Genomic DNA, 27884 nt, shown 5'->3' on the forward strand with positions numbered 1-27884 from the left:
TGTAAGCAGATACTCAATATTCTTAAATAATTTGTAATGTAGGAACTTGAAAAATATACAGTATGCAAAACCCTCTAAGTGTGTCTGACGGTTTTTTGTAAATTAGCATTTTTATCAGGCTCTTATGTTTAGTTTTACTTTAATTGCAATGAAAAGGTTATTAGTTAGTAATTGAAATGCCTTATTTTTACAAATGTCACTTTAATCATTTCATTGACATTTTACCACTGTAAAACCCTTTTAGTGCATGCAAAAATCTCCAATTCTAATTTCCAGAATGACCTAAAGCCGGGATTACGCAGATTTAAAATGAAAGTATTTGATGAACATAAAATATGTGCTGAGAGCATTCGGTTAATATCATTAGCTCATTTTTTATGGTTGTGGCGGCTCTTTATATACAGTAGCATTATATGTTTATAGTTGGTGGTCCTAAGTGTGTAACAAGGAACACAAACCACAAACTAACATTTTATTAGACTAAAAAGGCCATTTAACCTTAAAGGCAGGGTGCATGATTTTTGAAAAACACTTTGGAAAAGGGAGTCGGGCCAAGTACCAAAACACACTTGTAGCCAATCAGCAGTAAGGGGCGTGTCTACTAACCGACATCATTGCCTGGGTTGCGTATTTGTGGGGTGGGTCTATCAAAAGAAGGTCCAGATTCTATTGGGGTAGGGGCGCGTTTGTTTAGGTGTTTCAAATGTCAACATTGGCTTTTAGAGATCATGCACCCCGCCTTTAACCAAGTTCACTACATATCACTGCTTTCTCCATATCTTTTCAAGCTCAGCATCAACACACATGCACGCACGTGCGCACGCACACACACACACACACACACACACACACACACACACACACACACACACACACACACACACACACACACACACACACACACACATAGCAGACTGTGTAAAGAGCAGAAGGCTCTCTAAACACCTGAGAGGATTTACTTAGTAAAGATTGACTATGCTTATATCAAATATAACTGCTCTAGTTTACTTCAATGATATACTGTACAATTGTGTTAGGAATTCTCTTCTGTTTGGTTCGATTCTTGTTAGTGGACACGAGTCTATTCAGTGCCTATTTATTAAATTTTTCCTTCTTTATTCCTGCACTGTAATCTGCATCCTTGTTGCATTTACATTTTCAAGTTTAGTTATGAGTTGCTATAAATTATAAAAATAAAGTAGAAATAACTTAAGCTAATTCAACTTTATTTTTATAATTTATAGCAACTCCTCACTAGTAAAGAAACTTAAAAAAGTACAACTGCATCCTTGTTGCATTTACATTTTCAAGTTTAGTTATGAGTTGCTATAAATTATAAAAATAAAGTAGAAATAACTTAAGCTAATTCAACTTTATTTTTATAATTTATAGCAACCTCACTAGTAAAGAAACTTAAAAAAGTACAACACAGAATTTTTTTCAGTGTGTATTTTAAGCTGTGTCTACCCTTTAAGAGCAGTAGATGCCAACACAACACAATTAATTTTTTTAAAAACATTTTTTATTATCAAGATGAAAGTTTGTTATATGATGTTAGGGCATTGTTATGCAATTAAATATGCAAAAATAAATATTCTGTAAAAAAAATGCTGTGTTATTTTTAACCCATTGTTGGATCCAATATAAACATTTCAGGGTTAATTTAACCCAACTTCTGTGTTTTTCCCTTTTTGATCCAATGCTAGGCAGAAAATAACCTAGAATTTTAGTAATTTAGTGTATTGTTTCATATACCTAAAACGCAAGAGTCACTTCTGAGTCACGTCTCATTAGCCATGTTTCCATCACCATGATTTTATGCGATTTTTGAAGTATCGCATAAAAAACAAGTGATGGAAATGCTAAATTTCAAATAAAAATTCGCAAAAATTAAAAACCACTTTAAGTGAGCCTAAAAACTTTTTTGCGAATTTTTATTTGAAATTTAGCATTTCCATCACTTGTTTTTTATGCGATACTTAAAAAAGAGTGCATGGGTGATTCTCGTGAAATTAGAACTATGAGGTGTCATGAAACATTTTGATAAAAAAAGTAAATGCTATCAAAATAAGAAGCATACAAACATCTCTTCGTGTACTATTTTGCACATGATTTCAAATGACATCATACAAACCAATTTTGTTGTTTTTTCCACATTTAAGAGGAAAATTTTCATTACCGCAACATCTCCATGACTGAATTTGGGTTCTCTGACATGGAAATATTTATTAATATTAATTAAAAAAATCTGAAAAATAAAAGGCTTCAGTGCACCATAAACATTTACAGTAAAAAAAACATGTGGTATTTGGTGATTATTGGTAAATGTAGAGAAAATAATAAGGAATTTAAATGTGTCCAAGACCAATTTTCTCATCCTCAGCAACAATTTTCAATCATTGTTTAAGCCCTCAAGGAACTAACATTTAAAAAAACAAAAATTTGTTGGAAGGGACATAATTGAATGTGACACTCAAGATGGCTACCATGTAAGCAGTTCTTATTTTCTCTCAGATAAAAGTAGAAATTTTGTTTGTCATAATACCTAGACAACCCTTTAGTTCTCATTACCGAAACATGAGTTTGTAAATGCATATATTTAATGTATCATGTTGCAGTAATGATAATTTTTGATAATGATAATCTAAAAAACGTAAATAATTCTATAGGAAAATATTTAAATCCTCTAAAAATAATTGTTATAGTAAGTTCAGACCTTAATCTTATTTGTGCAAAAAAAAAAATTGGCTTCAAGGGCTTTTTAAAAATTCTGATGCTGGACACCTTCTAAATCTGGATTTCGTGAGAATCACCCGAATGCGAAAAATGGGAGATGGAAACGCATTTGGCGAATAAATTCTGACATAGGGAACATTAAGCCCACGGGACTGACCGTCTAGCTGTTTTTCGCTGTTGTTGCCTTTACCATATATGCAGATGATGTCGTCTTAATGCCCTTGCTAATAGTGCATGCATCAAACATGCTACATTTCCTCTTCTTTGCACAGCATTCAGTGTGACAATTACAAGCTACACTGATTATAAATTAATCATTTGCTCCATCGTGACTTTATGCAGTCCTGTCCCTTTTTTTTAAGCGTGCCTTGTTTTATTTACTGTTGGTTACCAATACCACCATCATTCGCTCGAAACAACTTGATGGAAACGCACCTAATTCGCATTTGTTTGTTTTTCTATTAATTTATTTTTATTCGCTTCACCTTTGGATGGAAACCCAGTTACTTTCTCATGGTTATTCTGTGTAAGCCATTATTTATTGAAGAAATGTTAAATATTTCTCCATATAGAATTTGGGAATGAGTCGAGGCCTGCATCTTTGTTGGTTGTGTTCACACCATTTATTTATTTGGTTTCAGCTAATGATGTTCTGGTTTACAGACATGGCTCCTCTTCGTTCGATGTTGATTCTTTCTAACTGAATGGGATTTTAGCTGTCAGGTTAAAATCATAAGACTATTTGTATAAAAACAGCATGCATCTCCCCAACAAACTATGATTTGGTGTACCATCCATGACTGTGAAAGATATGTTATGCTTTTAGGTTTTGTGTAGCTCATTGTTAGAGCATTGCAATAGTAGCAAAGGTTGTGGGTTCGATCCCAGGGAACGTACATATTGATAAAATCTTGTAATGCACTGTAGGTCACTTTGAATTTGGCAAATGCTTTTATCCAATGTAAAATTTAACACTTACGTTTTGGTAACATCACTCAATTTGGCTCATTTAAAATCAGTCACACAATCTACTAATCTTTCTGAAAAAAGAGACACTCACAGACGCAGACGACCTGAGGCGCATTTTTCCGGATTCTCGCGAAAGGACCATTGAATTTTAAACACTGTTTGGCCTGTGTGTGTAACGGTGATGATAAACAAAGTGACGTGGCGGTACGTGGTGATGAATGGTGAAGCCCGGGGCCAGCAGCACTGTGTTTCTGTGGGACTTGGGCGAGTGAACCCCATCTTTAACTCTCCATAAATCACTCTCTCTCTCTCTCTCTCTCTCTTTACCTCGTTCTCTCTTTCACTCAGGACTGCTTGAATGCCAACATGAGCTGCTCTCTCACTGCAGGCGAGGTCTCTCCTTTCTTATATTAAAGAGCAAATTCTGATATGATTTTGTGTAGCTTTGGTTAATATGCGAACTGTTGTAGCATTAATCTTTCAAGCAGGCTATATCTGCCTTGAAAACGTCTACAAAAGGTTTTATGAACAACTTTCGGATGTTGGATTGCATTTCGGTGTATATTACACAGAAACCTTCAGTAAATAATGTTTTATCATTTTTATTCAATCTCTTTGTCCAGCAAATGTAACAAACATTCGATAAGCTAAAAACACTTCTCTTGCATTTTGAAATCTAGTCGTTCATAAAGTCCGGTTTAGAGTCTATATTGTATGTATTGTATGATAATGTGCTAATGTATTTGGCCTAACCTGATGTGGAGCACTTTGGCTATAAAAGCACTTTGTAGAAGTGTACGTATGTGTATGCGTGTGTGCGCGCGCGGGCAGGCCGACAGTTTGTGCTGCGTAATTGCTTTGTCCAGTTTTCCACAGGGCCGATACGTGGCATCTGGTTACAATCAATGTTTTCCTCCGCCATTATGAAATTAGCTGCGCGGAAATGATTTGAAATGGCCTGTAATGATTTCTGATAGAAATGTGCGCCATTGTTTCGTCCTTTGAGATAAGCGTGCTGGTAAATAAATCACAACAAACGTAAAGGAGACTGATGGAAAGAAACAAGCGCTTTGCCGCGCACCAAGCCCTCGAACCGCAAGCGCTCAACTTTACAAGCTTCGTATTTTTAATCTTCATTCTTGTTTGTTTATTTGCAAGCTCCTCCTTCGGATATGTGCAGAGGGGACCATCGGCAGGCTTTGAAGACCCTTTTTGATCATTAGGTTGATTGCTGTTGTAAGCGCATTTGTGATGGTTTAATTAAACCAAGACCCTTCGCTGGGCCCCGGCGGCCCTCGAGAGCTCTCCTCCTGGAGGGTTTGAGGTTCTGCTCGAGGCACGCGGCGTTTCTCCGTGTTAAAGATGAAGAACAGATATTAACCGAGGAAAATCAATGGAATGCTGAGAAGAGAAAGTAAACTGTTACAGTTGGCAATTTGGGGCAAGGTTAGTGCGGCTGAAAGTCACCCCACAAACGCGACATTTTTGGACGAGAACACAAGTGATAAATGAAAGCGTGGTGCATCTCTCTATCTCTCTTTTCACACACACATACACAGTATGAAGTTATAGAGGATGTGAGGGGTAAGGACAGGTGCTTGTGTTCTGCTCTGGTTCTGAGGGAAGAACAGATTTTTGTCTCACAGGCTTGTGAGGTCTCCGGTGTCATCGACACATTTGAAGTCGCTTGAAGGCTCTCAGAGATTCTTGTACAGATAATAAGAAAAGATTTACAAGCAAGCTACAGAATTAAGTCACGAAAATATAATAGAGACAGCAAGGCATTTATCACGGTTCTAGTTTTGCATTGATTTTTGTGTATTTTAAACCTTTTACTTTAAAAAAAATATAGAGCAAATATATAAACAATCAGTGAGCAAAACTAATTACCTAAACAGTGATTTACAACTGTAAGCTTATACATTGTAAGAAAATTTTTCCCCAGTTGTTACCAGGGCAGCATCTTTTCAAAAAGTACAAAGAGGTCATATTAGTACCTCAGAGGAACCAAATGTATACATGTCTGTACTGTATAATGGTACATATTAGGACTTTCTAAAGGCTACTGCCCCAGTGACCATTTTTGGTCCTTTTTGAGAGTGTAATGATGATTTATAATGATTTATGAGTCCAAAAATGTTGGTTTGACTTCATATGACTTCAGCCCATTTAGGACTCTTTAAAGGGACACTCCACTTTATTTGAAAATATACTCATTTTCCAGCTCCCTTAGAGTTAAACATTTGATTTTTACCGTTTTGGAATCCATTCAGCTGATCTCCGGGTCTGGCGGTATCACTTTTTTTTAGCATAGCTTAGCACAATCCATTGAATCTGATTAGACCATTAGCATCACGCTAAAATATCCAAAGATTTTCAATATTTTTCCTTTTTAAAACTTGACTTTTCTGTGGTTGCATCGTGTGCTGAGACCGACGGAGAATTGAGGGTTGCAATTTTCTAGACAGATATGGCTAGCAACTATACTCTCATTCTGGCATAAAAATCAAGGAGTTTGCTGCTGTAACATGGCTGCAGGAAGCGCAAAGATATATTTGCAGTGCCCGAAAAAAGTCCCCTGCTATTGAAAGTAACCAAAGCGGAGTGGGCGGTCATGCATTTTGGGTGCGCGAGACCTCATTTCGCGTGGAGGTGTGCACGCACGGCTCTGTAGTTCCCATAGTTTGGTAATATAATATTAAATAAAGAGAAAGTGCTACAGTAGTAGTGCTTTTAATAGACAAAAATTTGTAAAAACTCGTCCTCAATATTTTCAATTTATTTTCTTAATAGAAAAAGCTGATTTTAATACCTGCTTAATGTACAGTATATCTGTTTAAAGAATGCATATACAGTGCTATGCAAGCGTCTTATGCCAAGTACACACCAAATGCGGGACATCGTGTTACTCGCTCTAGATTACTCGCGAGATTTAACTTCGTGTCATGCGAATTTTTGCATGTTTTCACGGCAAACACGCCGCCCATATCGCATCATTTGCATCACCCCACGCAAGGACGCGCCTGATCACGTTTTTGCATTGACTATGTATGTAATCTACTGGGACAAATCGTTGAACTCGCATCTGGTGTAAACCCACAGTTAGGCCATCATCACCAGCTTTGTTGTTTTAGTAAAGTTTTACTGTCCATCCATATTTATTTTTCACTCTTTTTAAAGATACATACAGAAAATACAGGAAATATGTACACAAAATTAAAAACAAAACAATTTTCAGAACTAAATGTCTTCTTCAGGCATCAGTCAGTATTTAGTGTGACCTCTCTTGGCACCAAACACATCTTGAGCTTTTTTGAGGAAACTAAAGTCCTAAAGTCATACAATTAGAATTAGAAATTATAGGATTTAATTTCATTTATGTTTAAGAGATCCTGCAGCTGCCTGCTATTGCTCAAGTGAAAGGGGAGTTTACCTTAAAACTTGACACTTCAGCTTTATACAGTTTTTAATACTACATACACATTTCCTGTATTTTCTGGTTGTATTCTAATAAAGAGACTGAGAAATAATTATATATGATCACTATACCATTGCAAAAACAACAAATCTAATGGTAGCCCGCTTGCCTAAGACTTTTGCACAGTACTGTATACAATAAACATAACATTTGATTGGTTTTTAAGGTAAACTATACTCAGATCTTTAATCGCCCATCTCATGAAAACAGAGGAAGTCCGCAGGGCGGTTAGCGGTTCTTAATAAAGAAATAAAAGTACTTCAGACTGCACGCAATAAACTTTCTCGCTGGCGTCTCCGGTTCTCATCGTGTCCCCGGAGACGCGTTCATCTCGCAGGTCCATTCCTCCTGTGCTCAGGTTAAGGGCTGCGGCGTTGACCTACTATTCCTCTCATTTAATATTCCTCCTACTGCTCTTCACACGTTAATTGGGGGAGAAGGAATCGCTCATTAAGCCTCATTTCATGTACACATATTCATTAGACTCACGGCTGGAGTGTCAAGAAAACGCAGCCTGGCCTCTTTTCTAGTTTGTTTACTTTCTTGTTTATTTGCAGGTGTATTTGTTCATTTAAATTGCCCTCTCTTGCAGCCCCTTGCGTGTCAGAAATAAGTGTGAACGCGACCAGATTAGTTCTGTTTGTTCTTTGCTTTTAATGTTTGCAAAATTTGTTAAAGTTTGTGGATCTTTAAATCTTGTGGGTTTTGTCGGAGCCATGGCCTAGCGGTTAGCTCACAGACACTTTAGGACCGAGGTGCTTTTATTACCAAACCTGACTTTCTCTGTTGCACTGTACCTGTGTCAATAAAAATAACAAAAATCTGACAAATAAAAATAAGGTGCAAAGCTATCAACTATGACAAAAATCTTTTTTTAAAGTCAGTTTATTAAGATATTTTACATCACGATTATCAACTTGAGTGTTTTTTTGGGGGGAAATGAGATGGACCATCTCCTTAAAGGATTAGTCAATTTTCTTAAAAAAAAAAATCCAGATATATTATTCACCACCATGTCATCCTGTTGATGTCTTTCTTTGTTCAGTCGAGAAGAAATTATGTTTTTTGAGGAAAACATTCCAGGATTTTTCTCATTTTAATGGACTTTAATGGACCCCAACACTTAACACTTAACTAAACACTTAACAGTTTTTTCAACGGAGTTTTAAAGGACTATAAACAATCCCAAACGAGGCATAAGGGTCTTATCTAGCAAAACGATTGTCATGTTTGACAATAAAAATTAAAAAATGCACTTTTAAACCACAACTTCTCGTCTATTTCCGGTCCTGTGATGCGCCAGTGCGACCTCACGTAATTTCGTAATGACGTCGAAAGGTCACGTGTTACAAATATGAAACGCACATTTGCGGACCATTTTAAAAAATAAACTGACATTAATTAGTATTATTCGACATACAACAACGTCGGAACGGTCCTCTTTCTCCACACTTGTAAACACTGGGGTGTAGTTTTGCATACATCATCCGTGACCTCTTGACATGATGACGTACTGTATTGCCTGAGGTTGCGCTGGCGCATCACAAGACCGGAGATAGAAGAGAAGTTTTAGTTTAAAAGTGCATATTTTTATTTTTATTGTCAAAATACCCTTATGCCTCGTTTGAAATCGTTTAGAGTCCTTTGAAACTCAGTTGAAAAAACTGTTAAGTGTTTAGTTAAGTGTTAAGTGTTGGGGTCCATTAAAGTCCATTAAAATGAGAAAAATCCTCAAAAACATAATTTCTTCTCGACTGAACAAAGAAAGACATCAACATTTTGGATGACATGTTGGTAAGTAAATTATCTGGATTTTTGAAAAATTGACTACTCCTTTAAGATTAAAGTTTAAAGGTAAAGCATAGATTAGCATTAAATCAACAACACATTTAGCACTGTTCAAACAACGTTCAAACTCAAAATGCAATTGCGTAACTCTGCTTAGTTTCTCAAATAATCAACCCTTATTGAAAATGAATCACTTTATGAATTGCCTCATTGCCGCTTGAACACTCCATTCGGCCGTTTTGGCCTGAATTTCACATTTAGGCAGTTTTAGCCTGACTATACTGAAGATGCACTCCCCATAATCTTGAAGTACTACTCTGCAACTTAGTCTTGCAAAATGTATAGTGCGGACATACGGTTGGTTTCTGAATAAGAGCCGTAAATGTGATTGCATTCAGATGCACCATCGCTGTGGTTATGCATTCACTCAAACTAGTGCGCTCGTCTAAATGCAGAATATCCGAGTCTAATAGGCCAAAGATCAATGCGGTGGCACTTTAATAGCTCCGACTGCACCCTTCAGACAGGACTATTTCTTTCGTTTACATGCCAGCATTTACATTACATCTTCCAGAGCAGCCAGAACGTTACTCTACGCTCTAGTCTGCATATGGCTGTTAAAATGTAATATACACTAATACCCCCTCGTTCACTTCCACATCCAACCTATTACTGCTTTGGCTTTTTATTGTCCTGCTTTCATCTTTTCTGTGTATATGTGTGTGTATCGTGGGGGTTAGCTAACTAACATTGCTCCTTTGCACAAAGCACTTAATGAGCTCGAGCAAAGCATTTCCTTTTCGGGGCCTGGTTTTAATGTAGCTTGTTATAATGCGAGCCAATGAATCGGGGGCCCCGTGGACCTCAGGTTTTTTGGAAGTGTAACCCCTGAGAATTATTTGAAGTTGAAGAGCGAAATTAAGAGGTGATACGGAACGACTTCTGTGTTATATTGCTTCCATCGACTTTGGTGTTAATATCGCTTGTGGTTTGGTGGTAGGAAGTTTGCGTGCTTGGTTAAACTTTTGTTATGGCGGGTGGCGAGCCAACAAAATTAAGGAGGTTTCACGTCATTACTGTAAGTTCAGCTAGAAAGTTTTAATGTGTGTGTGCTGCTTAGCCGAGCAAAAGGTGCCACCCCCATCCTAGGATGATGCTATGTGGTTGCTAGATGGTTTCTTACAGGTTCAAAGATCTACTTCCTTAATATCTTTAATATTGATAGACGTGACAAAGAAACAAATGATTGAAATCAAACTTTGATGCTCCTCTCTCACGAGTCTTTAGTCTGTATCTTACAGACAATGATACACATTGGTTTGATACTTATACTACTTAATAACATTAATTCTGGATTGAGGTGGTAAATATCCCAAATCCGAGTTGGAATTGATTTCTTTTAACTTTACAAAACACTTTACAACAATGTTACAAATGATTCCGTAAAATCAAAAAATTTAATGTTACGAAATACTTTACTTAAAGAGCATCTATTATCCGATTTACGATTTTACATTTTCACACCTTTGGTGTGTAAGTGTGTTTTAGTACATGTTAACGATATGCAAAGGTACAAATCCCAGATCGATTAGCTTGGATCTGCATTTTCTGGATCAGATTCGGCTCGTATTGATCAGGTTGTAAAGACGATATCAACTCCTGTCAGCATTGCATTGGGAGCTAATCTTCCAAATACGGTAAGGAGCGTCACATTTTCATCTAGAGCGTCAAGTGGTTAGCTGACAAATCAGAGGACACTGCGCCTTTCAGAACAGTAAGCTTTTACCAAATCAACGCGTTTCAGGGAGGCAAGGCATAGAGGAGCAACAATAATGTACAGTTTGTGTTTTTTAACTATAAACCACACAAACACATTGTTTTACACCAAATACATAACGTTGTTTTTAGCAACGTAATAGGTGCTCTTTAATTCAGACGTTATTTCCACGTAACATTGTCTGGAACATTAGTGTTAGGTTTTATTCAAATAAGTAAATAAGTAATGCTGCGTAGCAGTCGTACTTTTAGAAAAAGGTAATTCTGTCCACCGCACTTTTTTTTAGCAGTGCCGAAATTTTCAACCGTGTTCTCTGATTCGTTACTTAGATTTGAGTGAACTAACATTTAGCCAATCACAAACGAGTGTTACAAAGCGCAAATTCTTTAATTCTGGACTCCTTTACATTTTTGCCAGTTTGGGGGACCTAATGCACCCGAGAAAAATACAGAGGACCATTATGTCCTTCTTTCAAATTTATGTCATGATCGAATTTCTAAGTTATGATTTGACCTTACACCGCTTCTACACTGTAATGCAACGCGACAAAAGACAATGTAAACCACCAGGAACGAGGCATGGTCATAAAAATAAAGTATAGATGTCTGCATAGGTCTCAATTTCCCAAGTCTTGCAAAGTTATTTTTCAAATTTGTATATCACAAAACAGGTTCCTGTAAGCTTTCTTGCTTACTATAAGCTATCATGGCAAATTCCTAAATCTGCCACTGGGTGCTATAAAATGCCAAATGCTATTCTATATGTATAGTATTTACTTTGTACATAACATACAGAATTTGTTTCACCTGAGAGCTGTCCCTAGCCTGGTCCAACCAGACTCTCGTACATTCATTTCATTTGTACAGAGAGTCTGGCTACGCTCCATTGCAAAGCATTACTTCCGTTAACGAGGGTCCTCTGTTGAAGTTTAAAACTATTGGATCTGCCCAGAGTCACTCAGGATCTGCCGATCGCTAACGTGTGGTCGTGACGTATATCATGCGACGAAACCGGCCAGAAACAACAAGTAATAATAATTAGACCAACAAAACTTAGCAAACCTTGTTCTTGCTCTGGCTTCAACTCGTGTATATTCGGCAGGTTTGCAACAACGGACCGAATAGCTTTTCTCACGTCTTTCTCCGCTGCCATTACTGAACTACAACTCAAACTGACGCACGACCTCAACGTCATCGTTCTTCGCCACCCCCATCTGTTTGCTGATTGGACCTGGAGATTTTTGCAGGAGAAAACGAAACTCTACACAGCAGTCCCAGACGTAGTACTGAAGGAAAATGAAAATTAAGCGGAAACACGTAGGAGGGCGGAGCCAGGCTAAGCTGTCCCCCCACTTTTAAAGCAACATGATCTCACAAAGTTCCGTGAGATAGTCAAATAATTTTTTGCGCATTTTTTCGTGGCATTCTCACCATTCTAAACCATTGTCGCTTTGGTTTAGGGTTGGATTTGGTGTTTGCGTTAGTATGACACTTTAAGTATTGGTTTATACAATTTTTTCTGATTTATATTTTCTAAACTTTAACCAATTGTCGCCTGGCGTTTGGGTTAGAGTTGGGTTTGGGTAGGGATGTCATTTTATGTAAATCTAACCTTAAACTGAAGCGACAATGGGAAGAAAATAGGGCAAAACAGTTGAGTAACCAATCCGTGAGAATGCTACAGAAAAGAAAGTCCGTGGCAGGGCCACGGAAAAATGCGGAGATCCATGAGAATGCCACAGAAAAATGAGCAAACAATTCCGTGACTAACACGGAAATTCGTGAGATCAGGTTGTTTAAAATGCCTGCTACATCCCTAGATGCTTGCCTTACGAAACATCAATAGTGATTTAAACTAAAGTTTATTTGTCATGGGTACGGATTTGTGTTTGATGTGAGATTTGTATATATACAAATATCAAATGATGTTGTAACAAGTGCACCAAGTTCATTTTTAAAGTTTGAACTTGTATAAATTAAGGGCTTTTAGTATCGTACAGTAAGAGTCTAAACATCTCTGTGTGTTTGTGAACGTGCAAGTTCTTCAGTCTTGTTTTTCCTCTGTGAGCCGCCTGTGATTGGATTGTATCTCACAGCTATAAATACCACCCAGGCGTTTGGATCCCCATGCTTTAGGGCTCCCCCGGCGCGTCCTGTCAAACACTGCCATCTTGTTGGGAATAAATGTCTAACTGGCAGAGGGGCGATCCGTCTCTCTCAAGCTTTTTTCTCTGGCGGGCTAACGCTCCATCATGGCCTGTGTGCACGGCTTCGGCTCTGATGTCTTCCTGTTCTCCTCGTTCTCTTAACTCTCTCATTTCATGTTTTGCCCTCTCTCCCTTATATTTTCTATCTTTTTATCAGAATTTTTTTATCTGAATTTTTTAGCACGAGTTCATGTTGACATTGAGCTGATAAATAAATCTCAAATATTTCTCAAACATATCTGGATAATATTGCATACAAAAATCATTTTGAAAGTACATTTATAGTAATAATATTATTATATAATTTACAACCATTAAACTATTAACCTTATTTCTGTGATAACAACCAATGCCTATACAGTACATTATCCCATACGTGTTACTATAATGAAAAAAAAAACAAGTATTGTAATGCAATGAAACTATCTAAATTGTGATTCATACATGATGTGAATTTATAATACACACTTAAAAAGCTGGGTTATTTTTAACCCAGCGTTGGGTCAAAAAAAGACAAACCCAGCCGTTGGGTTAAATTAAACTAAAAAAAAAATTATTTGACCCAACAATGGGTTAAAATAAACCCCAAAAATGTATCTGTGTACATTATGGTTGTAATTTTTAAACTGTATTTAATATAGGCAGACCAATACAAATCAGAAACAATGGTTAAATTTACATATGAATGATAATCAAGGACTTTGCTGCCATGCCATTGTGATGATATTATGCAGCACCTGAAATAGTCCTCTTGGTAACTTTCAATAGCAGGGGACTATTTTCGGGCACTGCGTAATATCATTGCGCCTACTGCAACCATGGTACGGCAGCAAAGTCCTTGATTATTACACCAGAATGAGAGTATAGTAGCCATATCTGCCTAGAAAATCACAACTTTCAATTTTATGTCGGTCCCAGTACACGATGCAACTACAGAAGAGTCGAGTTCCAAATAGGAAAAAAATCGAAACTCTTTGGCTATCTCTGAACGCGATGCCAATGGTCCAATCAGACTCAATGGATTGTGCTAAGCTAAGCTAAAAGTGGTACCACCAGACCCGAAGATCAGCTGAATGGATTCCAAAACGGTAAAACTCAATTATTTAACTCTAGGGGGGCTGGAAAATGATTTTTTTTTTAAAGTGGAGTGTCCCTTTAAATTTTACCCCCTGTTGTAGCTTTACATACTGTACAGGGTTGTTTTAACCCATAGTTGGGTAAAACATGGACAAACCCAATGTTTTGTTTAAATAATGTCCATATTTGACCCAATCAAGGGTTGAAACAACCCATTATAGGTGAATACATACAAACCAACCAACCGTGGGTTGTTCATACCCAACTACGGATCAAAACATCCCAGGGTTTGTTTTAAGCCTGTACACTTGTCACTAAAATCTTCTCTCTCATCGTGACATTATTAATCTAGTGCTAATAAAAGGACTTCAAAACAAGCTCAAATAATTAGCTCTTGCCCATCTTTTAACATTTACTCTGACAATTATGGTGATTAGTGGTGCGCCTTGATCTTCATATGCAAATCTGCGTATAAACAAACCTATATCAGTGTTTGCATGTGGGCTTTCACAGACACGTACCTGACAAAAGCACTGTGCCGCTTTCGCACACAAAATTACCCCCTAATTGGATCCCTTTGAATATTCAGGAGACGTCCCCTCCGACACATGTACAAAATAAAAACTAACAAATATGTGGGGGCAAGAAAATTACATCGGGGTTAAAGGCGCTGAGGGAGATACAGTAGCCGCCTTCCTCCCGTCCCCGGCATCTGTTCATCCATATGGAACGTACGGTAAAATCCACCTTCTCTTGGAAAGCTGACATTATGTCAAGTGAATCGCTTTGAAAAAACGCCTTTAGAGGAAGACATTTCATCTGTCTACCAGGACCATTTTAAACATACATGATAATGGAAAAGATTGACAATTTTTTTACACTTTGGATAGACAAATAGTTGGCAAATAGACAAATAGTTGTATTTTTACTCAAATAGATAGTTCACGGAAAAAAATTTAAATTTGGTCATCATTTACTTTCATCATTTAACATCATTGGAACTAAGTTCCAAACCTGTATAAATTGTAATGTTTGTAACCAAACTGTGTTTGAGCACCATTGACTTCTATTGACTACACTGTAAAAAAGTAAAAGTTGTATATCTTAAAAAAACTTAGTTATTATACCTTATAAAGTTTTATGGATTTTATAATACAAAATTGCATTGATTTCCCTCAGAAGGCCTTTACTAACCCCTTGAAGCCGTGTGGATTACTTCTGTAAAGGATGGATTCACTTTTGTGGGCTTCAAAATCAGAAGCACCATTTACTACCATTGTAAAGCTTTGAAGAGCCAGGACAAGTTTTAATATAACTCCGATTGTGTTCATCTACAAGATAATAGTAAATGTACATCTTGAGTAAATCATGGGGTTATTTTGGGGTAAATACTGTATCCTTTTACGATCGACAATGCAATGCACTGCTTTGGTATTTTTTTTTCTTTTTTATCATTCTCTCTCCTGCTCTCTAATGGTTGTGATGGTACTCGAGTTTCTTTGTTTGAGACCAGTAAGTAAAGCCTTTTTCCAGAAACTTCCCATTGTCTTTATTTTTAGTGTACTGCAAATAAAAGGTCCGACAGATGAATAATTGATTGCGTCAAAAGCACTTTCCTTTATTCTGTTAGTTTATTTATTTATCTGTTTGTTCACTTTGTACTCTCTCAAGCTTAGTAGGGTCGAGAGGATAGATGTGTTCATTCGGGTCTAGAGCTTACATATTTTTGCGTCTCAGAAAAACGTGTGAAGATTTGCAAAAAAATGATTCCAGTACTGTCTGGAATCAAAAACATACACACAACTACACAGTTTATACAAACAAACAGATCCCATTGTGCTCGGCCTAACGCTCACCTACGCACACACAGAGCGTATCATTACTCGTGCACATTACAGTGAGAAGAGACAGAACGAGGGCACTTTGTAAATGTCATGGGCCGAGGGCTCTTCCACCCTCTTTGCTGGATGAAATAAAATGAATTGAAGTGAGCACTATCAGCTGCTGCAGCAAGATAAATCTGTCGTTTAAAAGGGACTCGCAATTAGGCGTGCATGGGCCGGCAGGAGGGCAGGGTTTCAAGAGCTTGCTACCATTAACCTCCTTTCTATCGTCACGTTGACCTGGGATGTGTAGTTTTTAGTTTTCCAGGCTTGAATGGTGGCATGGAAGAAAAGAACTACAATATAGAGGTGATGTGATCATTGTGACCCAGTCTGTGCAAACCCAACTAAAGTCAAGTTTTCAATAATGTTAAGAAGATTGTGTGAAAATACAATCTTGATATCTTTAATATTGCCTACGATCATGTCAAAGATTAAAATTAATAGTTGCGTGTGTTCCACAAAAGCCGTTTGTGTTGTTACTGCTAAAACCGTCTGTACGGAACATTGGCTGGTATGACAACACTTAACTCTTTTCCAGCCATTGATGAGTTTACTCATCAATTATGAGAAAACGCTTCCTTGCCAATGACGTGTTTTTCCGGCAATCCGTATTTCCGCTCTTATCCAGCAGGTGGCAGTCTTACCCAACTTATAAAACCCGGAAGCAACCCCTTAGGTCAAAAAGTAACTGTGGGTTCACACCAGGCGAGTTTGAGGCGTCAAATTTGCTTCTACCGCGTCTAGTTTGCTTCTTGAACATTTTGAGTTTACTCGCTTCATTCACGTGAAATTAGTCGTCGAGACATTCATGCGGAAATACGCATCATGGGCGGGCCTTCCATAGACTTCTGCGACTCCGCTCGCTTCCTGTAATCACGTCACATAATCACAATCAAGCTCCTGATTGGTTAACACAGCCTGTTTTTCCGCCAAAGTTCAATTTTTTAACTCGCGCGTTTCCAGCGGCAATCCTCATTTCGCACCATTCGCGTGAACTAGATGCCCGGATGAGGCGTAATCGCGTCTACTGCGCCACGTTAAACACCTCATTCGCGCCGCGAGACCTTAAGATGCGCGTCAACGCATCTTTACATTGACTTAACATTGAAATCTCACACGCTTGATGCCATTACCGCGGCTGGTCTGAACGCAGCATTAGAACTCTGTGTATAATGCCCGAATGAGGCGTAATCGCGTCTACAGCGCCACGCTAAACGCGCCACGCTAAACACCTCATTCGCGACGCGAGACCTTCAGGTGCGCGTCTACGCATCTTTACATTGACGTAACATTGAAATCGCTTGCGCTTGATGCCATTACCGCAGCTGGTCTGAACCCAGCATTAGAACTCTGTGTATAATTTGATCATTGCTCTGAATCAGATCTTAATTAAAAGTCCTTCACAAAAACACAATTATCTCAGCTTTTTACTCAACATTTTGCATTTTGAGAGCTGATAAAAGAGAACAAATAAAGGTAGGATGAAATGTTTTTTTTTTTAAAGCAGAGGGTCTGTTCTTTCATTTGATATATTGTATGTTTTTATATTTGAAGAAGAACATTACATACTGGAAGGCATTACATTTTTTGTGAAAATCATAAAAAATGCTGGCGCTGGCAACTTTGTTTTAAAAACGCTAGCAGGGATTTGGTCATTTATGATTTCATGTTTAAAGCTGCCACTACGTTTGGGTTTAGGAAACAGACACACCATTGCACCCGAAAACCACGCACCCTAATGTGGGCTTTTAAACATTACGATGTTCTTCACCTCCAGCGTTATCTCACAGTTCAACTCGCACCTCTCTCTCTCTCTGCCGTCCCCTTCCGCTCACCCCTTTTCTCACCCTATTCTTCTTTCTCACGCACACGTTCCTCTTCACACTCTATCTGCGTGACCTTCATCTGCTCGCCACTTTCAGCCGGCACCAAAAACTTAATCACATACTGTCAACCCGTAAGGAGAGAGAGAGGAGGAGGGCCGCTCCTCTCTTCTTTAATGCCCTTTGCAGTGGTGCTGAAGAAGGGGGAAAATTTATGGCTGGTGGGACAGGTGGGGTATGAACAATGGGCAGAAAGACTACGGGGTTATCTGGTAGGGTGCGAGAGAGAGAGCGCGACGGGGAAATCGATGTGACCCGTGATACACTGTCATCACAATTCCCACCCCAGCCGTCCTATTTGTCTTGCGTAGGGAGCCCTGGACGGGCCGTGTCAACGCGTGCAGAGAGAGGACCCAGCCAGATTAGCTCAGGTGAATCATGACTGCTTCGTCTCTGCCTCTCTCTCCGTGTTATGGCTGGAGCAGTGTGGCTATAGTTTGTGGCCTGGTATTGTGGGTGTGAGGCGTTGCATAGGGCTTGTGGGTAAAATATGGATTTTGTGTGTATGTGCGAGTAGGAGATTTACAGCTGTTCAGAGGTTTTGGACACAGCAGCTTTCTGTTTCATCAGAAGTGCACACTTCTGCTTACTGAGTGATGGTCATGTGTACTTTCTTTTAGCCTCAGTTTGATTTCAGGCACATCAGGATATCTATGCAAAATAATTTGTAATGTTAGTGCGATCATAATGTTGTACTGCCTGTTTGGGTATCCTTACCAATGGCCTGTCAGTCAGGTTTCTATTAATCATCTAGAACATTGCTATTCATCATTGACCTCATGTTTTGTATTTTATACATGTGTCTGTTCTCACAGATGAGGCTCAGTTAGCATTGCCCATCCAGAAGCAGGGATTCGAGAAACTTTCTCTGGGCTCTCAGCAACTTCCACCAGGCTTCCCCGCACCCTTCTTGTTTGGAGACGGCCTCTCTTCCGTGGAGACGTTGCTCACTAACATCCAGGTAAATCCCTTGTGTGTTTGTGAGTGTTTATATGAAAAGAGCTTGTTGGGTATCTGAGGGTCTATATTGGTGTATTAAAGTTGGGTGTGTTTTGTGTCATGTTGGCGGCTCAGGGTCTGCTGAAGGTGGCCGTGGATAATGCCCGTGTGCAGGAGAAACAGGTGCAACAGGAACGCAAGGAGTTAAAGATGGAGCTGTACAGAGAGAGAGAGATAAGAGAGAGTCTGGAGAGACAGCTCACCTCTGAACTGCATAGCCGAGGTACGTATGGGGTTCAATAGGAGGATGATGTTAAAGTGGCACACGATAATTGAACCGTCGTCTTCACTGTTAGTGTATATAATTAAAACTACTTAATATAGATTTTAAGGTTGTGGCGGTCATAGAACAACCTGAAAATAACAAAATTGTACGATTTCCTACACTGTAAAAAAAAAGATATCAACATATACAATATTTCAACCCAATCTCAAGGCATTTTGTGGTAATAGTCATAAAAATATTTGATTTATTTTAGTGCTGGGCAAAGACTAATCGCGATTAATCACATACAAAATAAAAGTGATATTGCTTAAATATATACAAGTGTGTTATGTGTGTATTTATTATGTATATAAAAATTCTGAAATGTATACATATGTGTGTGTGTTTAAATATACATAATAATTACACACAGCACACACACATATATTATGCAAAAATTTACTTTTATTTTGTATGCGATTAATTGCGATTAATCTTTTCCCAGCAATAATATATTCGTGTTCACGGACACAATTTCCTATTTTTTCCATGTAATTTTATGTATTGGTTTCTTAATATTTTTTCTTTTTTAACCATTGTTGTCGCTTGGGGTTAGAGTTAGAACGACTTTGTTAGGGGCCGTTCACATGTCCCGTCTAAAATGCGTAGAAAACGCTAGGTGTGAAGGTTTTGTCACATGACCTGTGGTGCGCTTGCAGCATTCTGAAAAGTTTAAATGTTTTTAACTCGATGGCTGGAAAAAAAGAGCGCGACTTGACCGCTTCACTTTCATTATGAGCGTGCATACCGTCCGCCTACATTTGAAATAATGAACTTGAGTGCGCAAAAGATGTGATATGTGCATCACCCCTTACATTTCAGACATCCTAACCCAAACTCTAACCCCAAGCAACGATGATTTAAAAATCGAAGGAAAAAAATTAGAAACCAATACATAAAATGACATCCTGAACCCCAAATATAACCATAACCCCAAGTGACAAGGGTTTAAAAATAGAAAAAAGTGAGATACTAATACATGAAATGACACAAAAAATAAAGTTGTGCAGGGACACGAAAAACTAAATAAAATTTGTGCTCAACGATACACAAAAAAAAAAAGAGGAAAATTGCGTCCATGAACATAAATAAAAAAAATATTTCGTGCCTATACCACAAATGCCTTGAGGTAAGGTTGGGTATTTTTATGTTACTTTACAAACTAAGTTAGAAAAACAAGTCTCAACTTATCACAAGTCAAAACTTAAAGGGGTCATAGCGTGAAAATGTTGCTTTTTTCATGTTTAAGTGCTATAATTGGGTCCCCAGTGCTTCTATCAACCTAGAAAATGTGAAAAAGATCAACACAGTAACTTAGTTTTGGTAAACCATTCTCTGCAAGCATGTGAAAAAATAACTTATTGAAATGTGGCTCCCCTTGTGATGTCATAAAAGGATATACTGCCCCTTAATCTGCACTAGGGCTGGGTATCGATTCAGATGTTCCAGATCGATTCAATTTCGATTCACAAGCTATCAAATCGATTCGATTTCCATTCTCGATTTAATTTTCGATTCCGATTCTCGGGTTGGTTTTTATACTCGATTCTTGATTCAACTCAATGAATATAGATTTAATACAAATACTATATTAATCAAAAATAACAGTGAACATAAGTTTACAAGTGGGTAATTAATAAAAAGAAATTAAAAGCCACAACACTAACTTTGTTGTCTTGCCTGCAAAATCTAAAATGCTTCCATACCTCTGACTTTTTATGTGAAGGTAGCATTAACGTCGATGAACCCCCTAAAACCGCCGTTTTAAGCACTGAATGAAAGGTGAAAAATGACAGGGTCCTTGGTAAATACATTCAATGTTTGCAGAAAAAAATATGCGGGAAAAAAAATCGATTCTGCTCTTTGAGAATTGATTCTGAATCGAACACGTTTTAAAAAACGATTAATCGGAAAATCGATTTTTTTTGCCCAGCCCTAACCTGCACTATCCAACCACAGCACTGCCATTTAGTGCAGAGATCAGCTCATTTGCATTTTAAAGAACACACCCAAAATGGCACATTTTTGCTCACACCTACAAAGTGGCAATTTTAACATGTTATAATAAATTATCTACATGATATTTTGAGCTAAATCTTCAAATGTGTACTCTGCACCAAAGATTTATTTGACACCTTAAAAAAGTCTTGTGACATTTCCTCTTTAAAGTAGGTTGAAATGACTACCAGCATGAAGTTTAAACAACTTAATTATGCTTTTTTACAGTGTGGAAAAAATAATGACGTTTAAATATATAAACCGTGAAATGTCAAAACTGTGAGTGTGAGCCCTTTGAATTAAACGAATAAGGAATTAATCAATTCCAAGTCACAAGATGTGATACCCCCATAAGTCATAATTTAATTTTAATACACATTAATGCATGAAGATCTCTCCAACAACATGGAAGAAATTTACGAGTTTACACTGCCAATTCTCTCTCTACATCACAACCAAACCGTGTCACGAGTGGATTTTCTGCCAATTCAACTCCTGCCGTATACGCCAAGAAATTAAGCCAATTATTCAGCTGTGTAACAACTCCGACAATATGTACAAACACCTCAATAATTTATTAGCCATGGTTGTTACAGCATTTCTTTTAGTGCGCACATTTGTATGGTGGATGATTTGGCCAATGAAAGGCGAGTAATTAAAGGTGTAAGGAGATGTTTAACACAAACACAAAGTGAGTATGTACTGTATTAATGCTGCTCTGCTAGACTACTGTCAGTGTTTCAAAGGCCTGTTAATTGCTGTGAATCCATATATACACAGAGATGATTATGTTTGCACATATTCAATGATTGTGTTGTGTGAAAACATTGTGCTGTGTGAAGACGATGTGTGGCTACAGCTGTTCTGTTGGCCCTGAAATATACTCTATAGTAGGTTCTTACAAATGTTTTGTTTTAATATTAAACTTACAAATATTTCCAGGTATTTCTAAATGCATTCATCATTGGTAATTAAACTACAGTTACAATTAAAATCCAGTTGTGACCCTGTCTGTAAAATCCAGGAGCATCATTTCAATCTTTCACGATCTGTCAGTATTAAAGATGGCAAGGTTTCATTTGTGAACCTGGACCACAGAACCATAAGGGTACATTTTTTATTGAGATTTATACATAAATCTAAAAGTTAAATAAATAACATTTCCATTGATGTCATTGATGTACTGTATGATTTGTTACGATAAGACAATATTTGGTTAAAATACAACTAGAAACTAATCTAAGGGTGCAAGAAATCTAAATAGGCCTAAAGAAGTTCGCCTTTAAAGATGTCCTTAGAAACTACATCCAATCACAAAAATAGTTTTGCTATATTTGTGGAACATGATCTTTACGTAATAACCCTATGATTTTTTTGTATAAAAGAAAAGTCGACAATTTTGACCCATACAATGTATTGTTGGCTATTTCTACAAATATACACGTGCGATTTAAAAGTTATACTTCACCCAAAATGTAAAATTCTGTCATCATTTACTCACTTTCATGTTAAAAACGTGTATACATTTCTTACATAAGATATTTTAAGGAATGCTTGTAACCAAACCGATCAGAGGCCCCATTGACTTCCATATTATTCTTTGTACCTACTATTGAAGTCAATGGGGCCTCTGATTGGTTTGGTTACAAACTTTCCTCAAAATATCTTTCTTTGTGTTCATCAGAACAAAGAAATTACAGATTTAATAACAACACGAGCATGGGTGTGCATAACTGGTATGTAGGCAGGTGCATATAAAAATCAAAAATGCACTTGCTGGCATTTTGTTTGCCTAGATACCTTAATGACATGCAACATATTGTAAGGGATTTCTTTATGCATCATTGGTAAGATAATTATTTAAAAAAGGTTTTAAAATGAATGATGTTGTTAGCAGCGATGCAACGGTCACTGGCCCGATTGGCCAATGTAAATATTTAAGCAAAAAAAGACATGAAACAGATCTCAATACTTTACTTACACGTTGTTAAATAAGTTTACTTTTTTATAATAAATACACACTTTTTTACACATTAAATGAATATAAGCAGTAAATAAATAAAATGCGTGTCTATTGGATCCGTGCACTTAAGTGACAGTACACTATAAAAAATGTTGGGTTGTTGTTACCCAACCAAGTGTTTTGTCCAATACTGACCCAGCCATGGGTTAAAAACAACATAGCATTTTTAAAGTGTATAAACCTGATGCCGTTTTTAATGTTAATCAAACCACAGACAAAGAAAATAATAATTTCCTTATTCAATTTTGACTGAAAAGCTTTGTAATTTAAGGATTAATCCAATTTACACAGTAAAGACTACACTGTAAATTACCTGTAAATTTTACAGTAAAAAACTGCCAGCCTGTTACTGTAATTTTTACAGTAGTGTTCGCTGTAATTTAATTTACAGACTTTTCCTGTATTTTCTGATTGCTGTAAAAAAATTAAATGCTGCAATTTAATTTACAGACTTTTCCTGTATTTTCTGATTACTGTAAAAAACTGTATTTTTAAAATAATGCTGTGTTTTTATTATTTTTTCATTTTATTTATATTATTTTTTATTGTATTTTTTTCAGTATTATCTGATTACTTTATTCAGTTTCTGTACTCTACAACCTAACATGAACAACACTTTTTATTTCATTTGTATGTTGGTTCTTTTCTTTTTAATTGTGCTATTTCTCATCTGATGACTGTGCCATGAATAGTGTGAGTACCAAGCAACATCTCTAGGTGCTCTTTTGAGAATCAGGCCAAAAAAGTTGTGCGCACCCCTGAACATCAAAGTAAATAAAAGATGGCAGAATTTTCATTTTTGTGTGAACCATTCCTTTAAGGTTTTGTAATCCAGGGTCACATTTTCTCAATGTACATTTTATATTTAAGATTTTATGTAGGTTCTCATAGAGTCTGGGTGACTATTTTATTGAAGACAGAATTCAACCCTTATTTACAGTAGACTGCAGTATATTGTCCATGCAAAGCTCTTCCGCCATGATGGTAGGGGTTGCTATTGCATTTTGTGCACTTACTAGTTTTTTTTTTGGGGGGGGGGTTACCACATTGTTGTCCAATACCAAAAAAAATTTTCATTGACGATCATTATTGGTCTTTTACTATTAAAAATCATGTCAATTAAGTCTGCTTCAAACTTGTCAACATGTCGCACGATTTGCGATACCACGCAGACATGCTGCAGTACAAGTTGGGCTTAAAATTTAACACTTACGATTAAAGATTTGAACAAACCTGAAAGTGCAATACTTTGACAAATTTGAGTGTAAAAACCTTGAAGTGATGTTTATACTTTTTGAAAGCTGTTGCATGTAGCGCACCATATGTTTGTGTTTTGTTAGTGATAATGAGCACTTTCAAGTCTCTAATGTGTGAATGTGAGTCTACGGCATTGTCTCCTTATGTTTACAGACACCATGCTGAACGAGTGTTTGTTCATACCTCTTTTTTCTCTCCCTCTCAGCAACTATTCAGAAGCGTCTAAAGAAGGAAAAGAAGGCAAAGCGGAAACTGCAGGAGGCTTTAGAGTTCGAGTCCAAGAGGAGAGAGCAGGTGGAGCAGGCTCTCAAACAGGCCACGTCTCCCGAGAGTCTCCGCATGAGTCTGAACGGTGAGATGTCCATCTAACCTGACGTAACACAATAGTGTGACGTGTGATAAAGCCAACGAATTACAGGGCAGTGTGTTAGTCGGTTAGTAGGGGTGTAACGGTACGTGTATTCGTACCGGACCGTTTCGGTACATGGCTTTCGGCAAGTGGCACATGTGCACCGAATGGAATCTTTTGTGTACGGAACATAGGTCAATTTTCGTGTTTCCACACAAACATATTAAGTGGTGGAAGTCTCCGCGTTCAGCGCAAGTCATATAACATAATTCGGCACGCAGAAAGATTTTTTTTTACTTAGTTGTATATTCTTTTGATTATTGATGTTAACGTTTGCGTGTCGCGTCTAAACGCGCATGTACATTTTTTGGTGGCAAAAATGTAGGCTAAAAGTTCATAAATGTAGACTATTTCGGAATTGAATTTGTTAGTTTAGTGCAAGGTTTTAGTAAGAGAAGGTTAAGAAAAGATTTACCTACTGTTATAAAATAATGTAAAAAAGTATGTTATTTAGTGGAGAACTTTGCAGAATTTGATTTATTCTTATATATATATATATATATATATATATAATTTATTATATTTTAATAAAAAGTGTTTAAAAAAAGTGTAAACAAATTGTTAAAAAAGTTTCTAGTAATAAACATCCTGCAGTTTAATGTATGCATTTCCCCCTTACTGTACCGCTTCAAAACCGAGGTATGCACCGAACCGTGATTTTAATCATGTTGTGCTGATTAACCTGGTCCATGGTGACTTAAATGGTCTAAAATCACCTTGTGGTCTCAAGTCACCTTGAATCCACCAAATCAGAAAAGTCGATATACCATAGAAATGAAAACAATGCCAAAAGTGACCTCCACGGCTTCCACAAAATTATTCTCTGTATACATTTTAAACTTATATCATTTAATGTTTTGCAATAAAGTATAGAGTCATGTACTCTCTACACTTCAAAAAAGCTTTGTAATGTTCATATTTAGGCACTTGGCAGACACTTTCATCCATAGCGACTTGCAGTGCATTACAAGCTATACATTTTTTATCAGTATATGTTCCCTGGGTTTGAACCCATTACCTTATGCACTGCTATATACGAGCACGTTATGATGTTATAATATTAATCCATATGCAAAAAGATGTGGGGGAAATAAAATAGTAAGGCTGCTAAAAAGTGGGTGATCACTGTTGCGTTCCTGAAAATTTGACGAACTTGTTAGTACGTCATTTAACCCAGTCTATCCTGTGATACTCTCTCACCATATCTGTATGGATCTAGTTGTTCATCCGTTTTACCCGTCAATATTTTCATGAAACTTGCCGTTCTTTCTCATATTTCTTTATCGGCGTCGATATTGGTATTTCCGTCTCAGTCATAACTATTAGCGATGCATTAGCCTCATAATCTCGGTTGAGGAAATGGAGCCTGATGTTTATCATAAACGCTGTAAACGCGCGCACTTATCAAGGCTAAACCGGTTTCCTAATCGTTCGCTGTTGTTTTGATTACACTTGTTTAATTGTGAATATCTTAACAGAAGCAAAATATGAACTGGGGGAAAAAAAAGTACATTTGTAAGACATCTGCGAGCGTTTCCACGAGTGCCAGGGCAATTATGCCGGGCCGGGGCTGATTAGACTTGAATTCATTAAGAAAAATGGCCTTTGTTTTTCCTTTCATCTGAGAGTACGAAGGGCAATGCCAAAAACAGATCTGTATTTTGAACGTCTGCTCTGACGTCACATCTCTTTTGGGATAAAGTTATTTCCTTTTGCCCTTACAGAGATTATTTCCATCTGCAATTCACCACATTTAAAGTTATTACCCATTGACATTTGTCACAATATAAATGGCCATCTTAAAATCAAATCAAGAATTTTGAGGATAAGAACCTACTGGCAGGTTTACTGATAAAATATGTGTAGCGAGACTAACGGTTTGATTTTTTTGAACATTTAGAGGCAGTGATACCAGAGGTGAAGTCTGAACATAATGGCAACCAGCAGGAGAATTCAGCTGTACAAGGTAATAACGTCCTGCATGTTGTATGAAAGCTACAAGTGTATTACCAAACTACAAAACTTAAAGTAAAGACCTGACATCATCTCAACAATGTGTTTGAATGAAGGCTACACATGTCTACACAAGTACAAAAGATGCGACCAACCATGTGCCGTACACATGGTACAAAATCCCCTCTTGCTCGGCTTTGGGGGCCACAGATAGGGGTCCGAAATCTTTCATCCTTAACAAAACTTCCATAACAGTAACCAGAGTCAATCTCTCAACTTGTCTGATATTGTGTCTCTTTGAAGATGTCCAACTCTTTCAGGAGTGATGCGATTTTCACGCTTCCTTTCCCCGAGATCTATTCACGCTTTCCTTCTGCACGCGCTCTTATCTCGGTTCCATCTGCCTCTCTCTCGCTTTCCTCCGAGCTCGCCTCCCAAATCTGGCCAAAAGTTGCGTTTGATAAATGGGGCCTATTATCAACACGTCTGACAGAGAATTAAAGAGCCGCTGCTGTACATCTTATTGAAATGTGAGGCTGGGGGAAGGTGAATAAATACATATGTTTACAGAAGCTGTAGTGGAAATGGGATGCAGAAGTGCTTTGCTGAAAATGGGCGAAATGTTTTTCCCCCATATAGCCAATTTCACAGTCTGCAAATGAAGAGACGTTCATTTTTCTTCCGGCTTTGACAGCGGCACTGTAACAGAGGACCGCTAAAGCTTTTGTAGAGCAGATTTTCATTTCTAAGGGGCGGCCCCAGGGTTCACTCGCAGTGTAAAAGGGTCATCGGTGGGTGATCGTAGATTTTCTCTTTTTTTCATTCAAAGACAACGTTTAACCCAAATCTGTGTCTGATCTCATGTTTCAAAGTCTGTAACTTACAACTAAAGGTCAGATCTACAAAGATCCCAAAGATCAAAGACGTGCAAGCCCTAGCAGACGGAGAAATATAGCAACTGTTATTTTGTAAGCACACATCTGGAGACACAATAGTGCATGCCCTTGTCCAGTCTCACGAGATGTGAAGTAACCGTTGGCTTTTTAAAACTTCAGTGCTCATAAAATCCTGAAAAGTGGTTGTGTCTCAGGAAAAAGATTTTGCGTGGGCACCAAGTGGCTACCCAACACAAAAACAGATTTATTATTGTATACAAAGAATATTTAAAATATCAATTAAA

At 37.5% G+C, this 27884-nt stretch overlaps 1 protein-coding gene and 1 long non-coding RNA gene across 5 annotated transcripts in view; one reads left to right on the forward strand and one right to left on the reverse strand.

Annotated features, from left to right (window-relative positions):
• dacha (dachshund a) overlaps positions 1-27884 on the forward strand; it is a 186496-nt gene that overhangs the window by 145710 nt on the left and 12902 nt on the right. For 2 of the 4 annotated variants that reach the window (XM_055179699.2, XM_055179701.2), the window contains 4 exons: positions 18616-18761; positions 18875-19022; positions 24548-24694; positions 26652-26717. In XM_055179699.2, coding sequence (XP_055035674.2) covers positions 18616-18761; positions 18875-19022; positions 24548-24694; positions 26652-26717 — 507 coding nt within the window. Of the gene's footprint in view, positions 1-18615; positions 18762-18864; positions 19023-24547; positions 24695-26651; positions 26718-27884 lie in introns of all 4 variants that reach the window. The other 2 variants (XM_055179698.2, XM_055179700.2) reach the window with 1 other exon arrangement.
• Positions 1-27884, reverse strand: part of LOC129423433 (uncharacterized) — a 215608-nt gene that overhangs the window by 142214 nt on the left and 45510 nt on the right. The gene's annotated exons all lie outside the window — the stretch shown is intronic.

Source organism: Misgurnus anguillicaudatus, chromosome 9 (assembly GCF_027580225.2).
Source record: "Misgurnus anguillicaudatus chromosome 9, ASM2758022v2, whole genome shotgun sequence".
Lineage (NCBI taxonomy): Eukaryota > Metazoa > Chordata > Actinopteri > Cypriniformes > Cobitidae > Misgurnus > Misgurnus anguillicaudatus.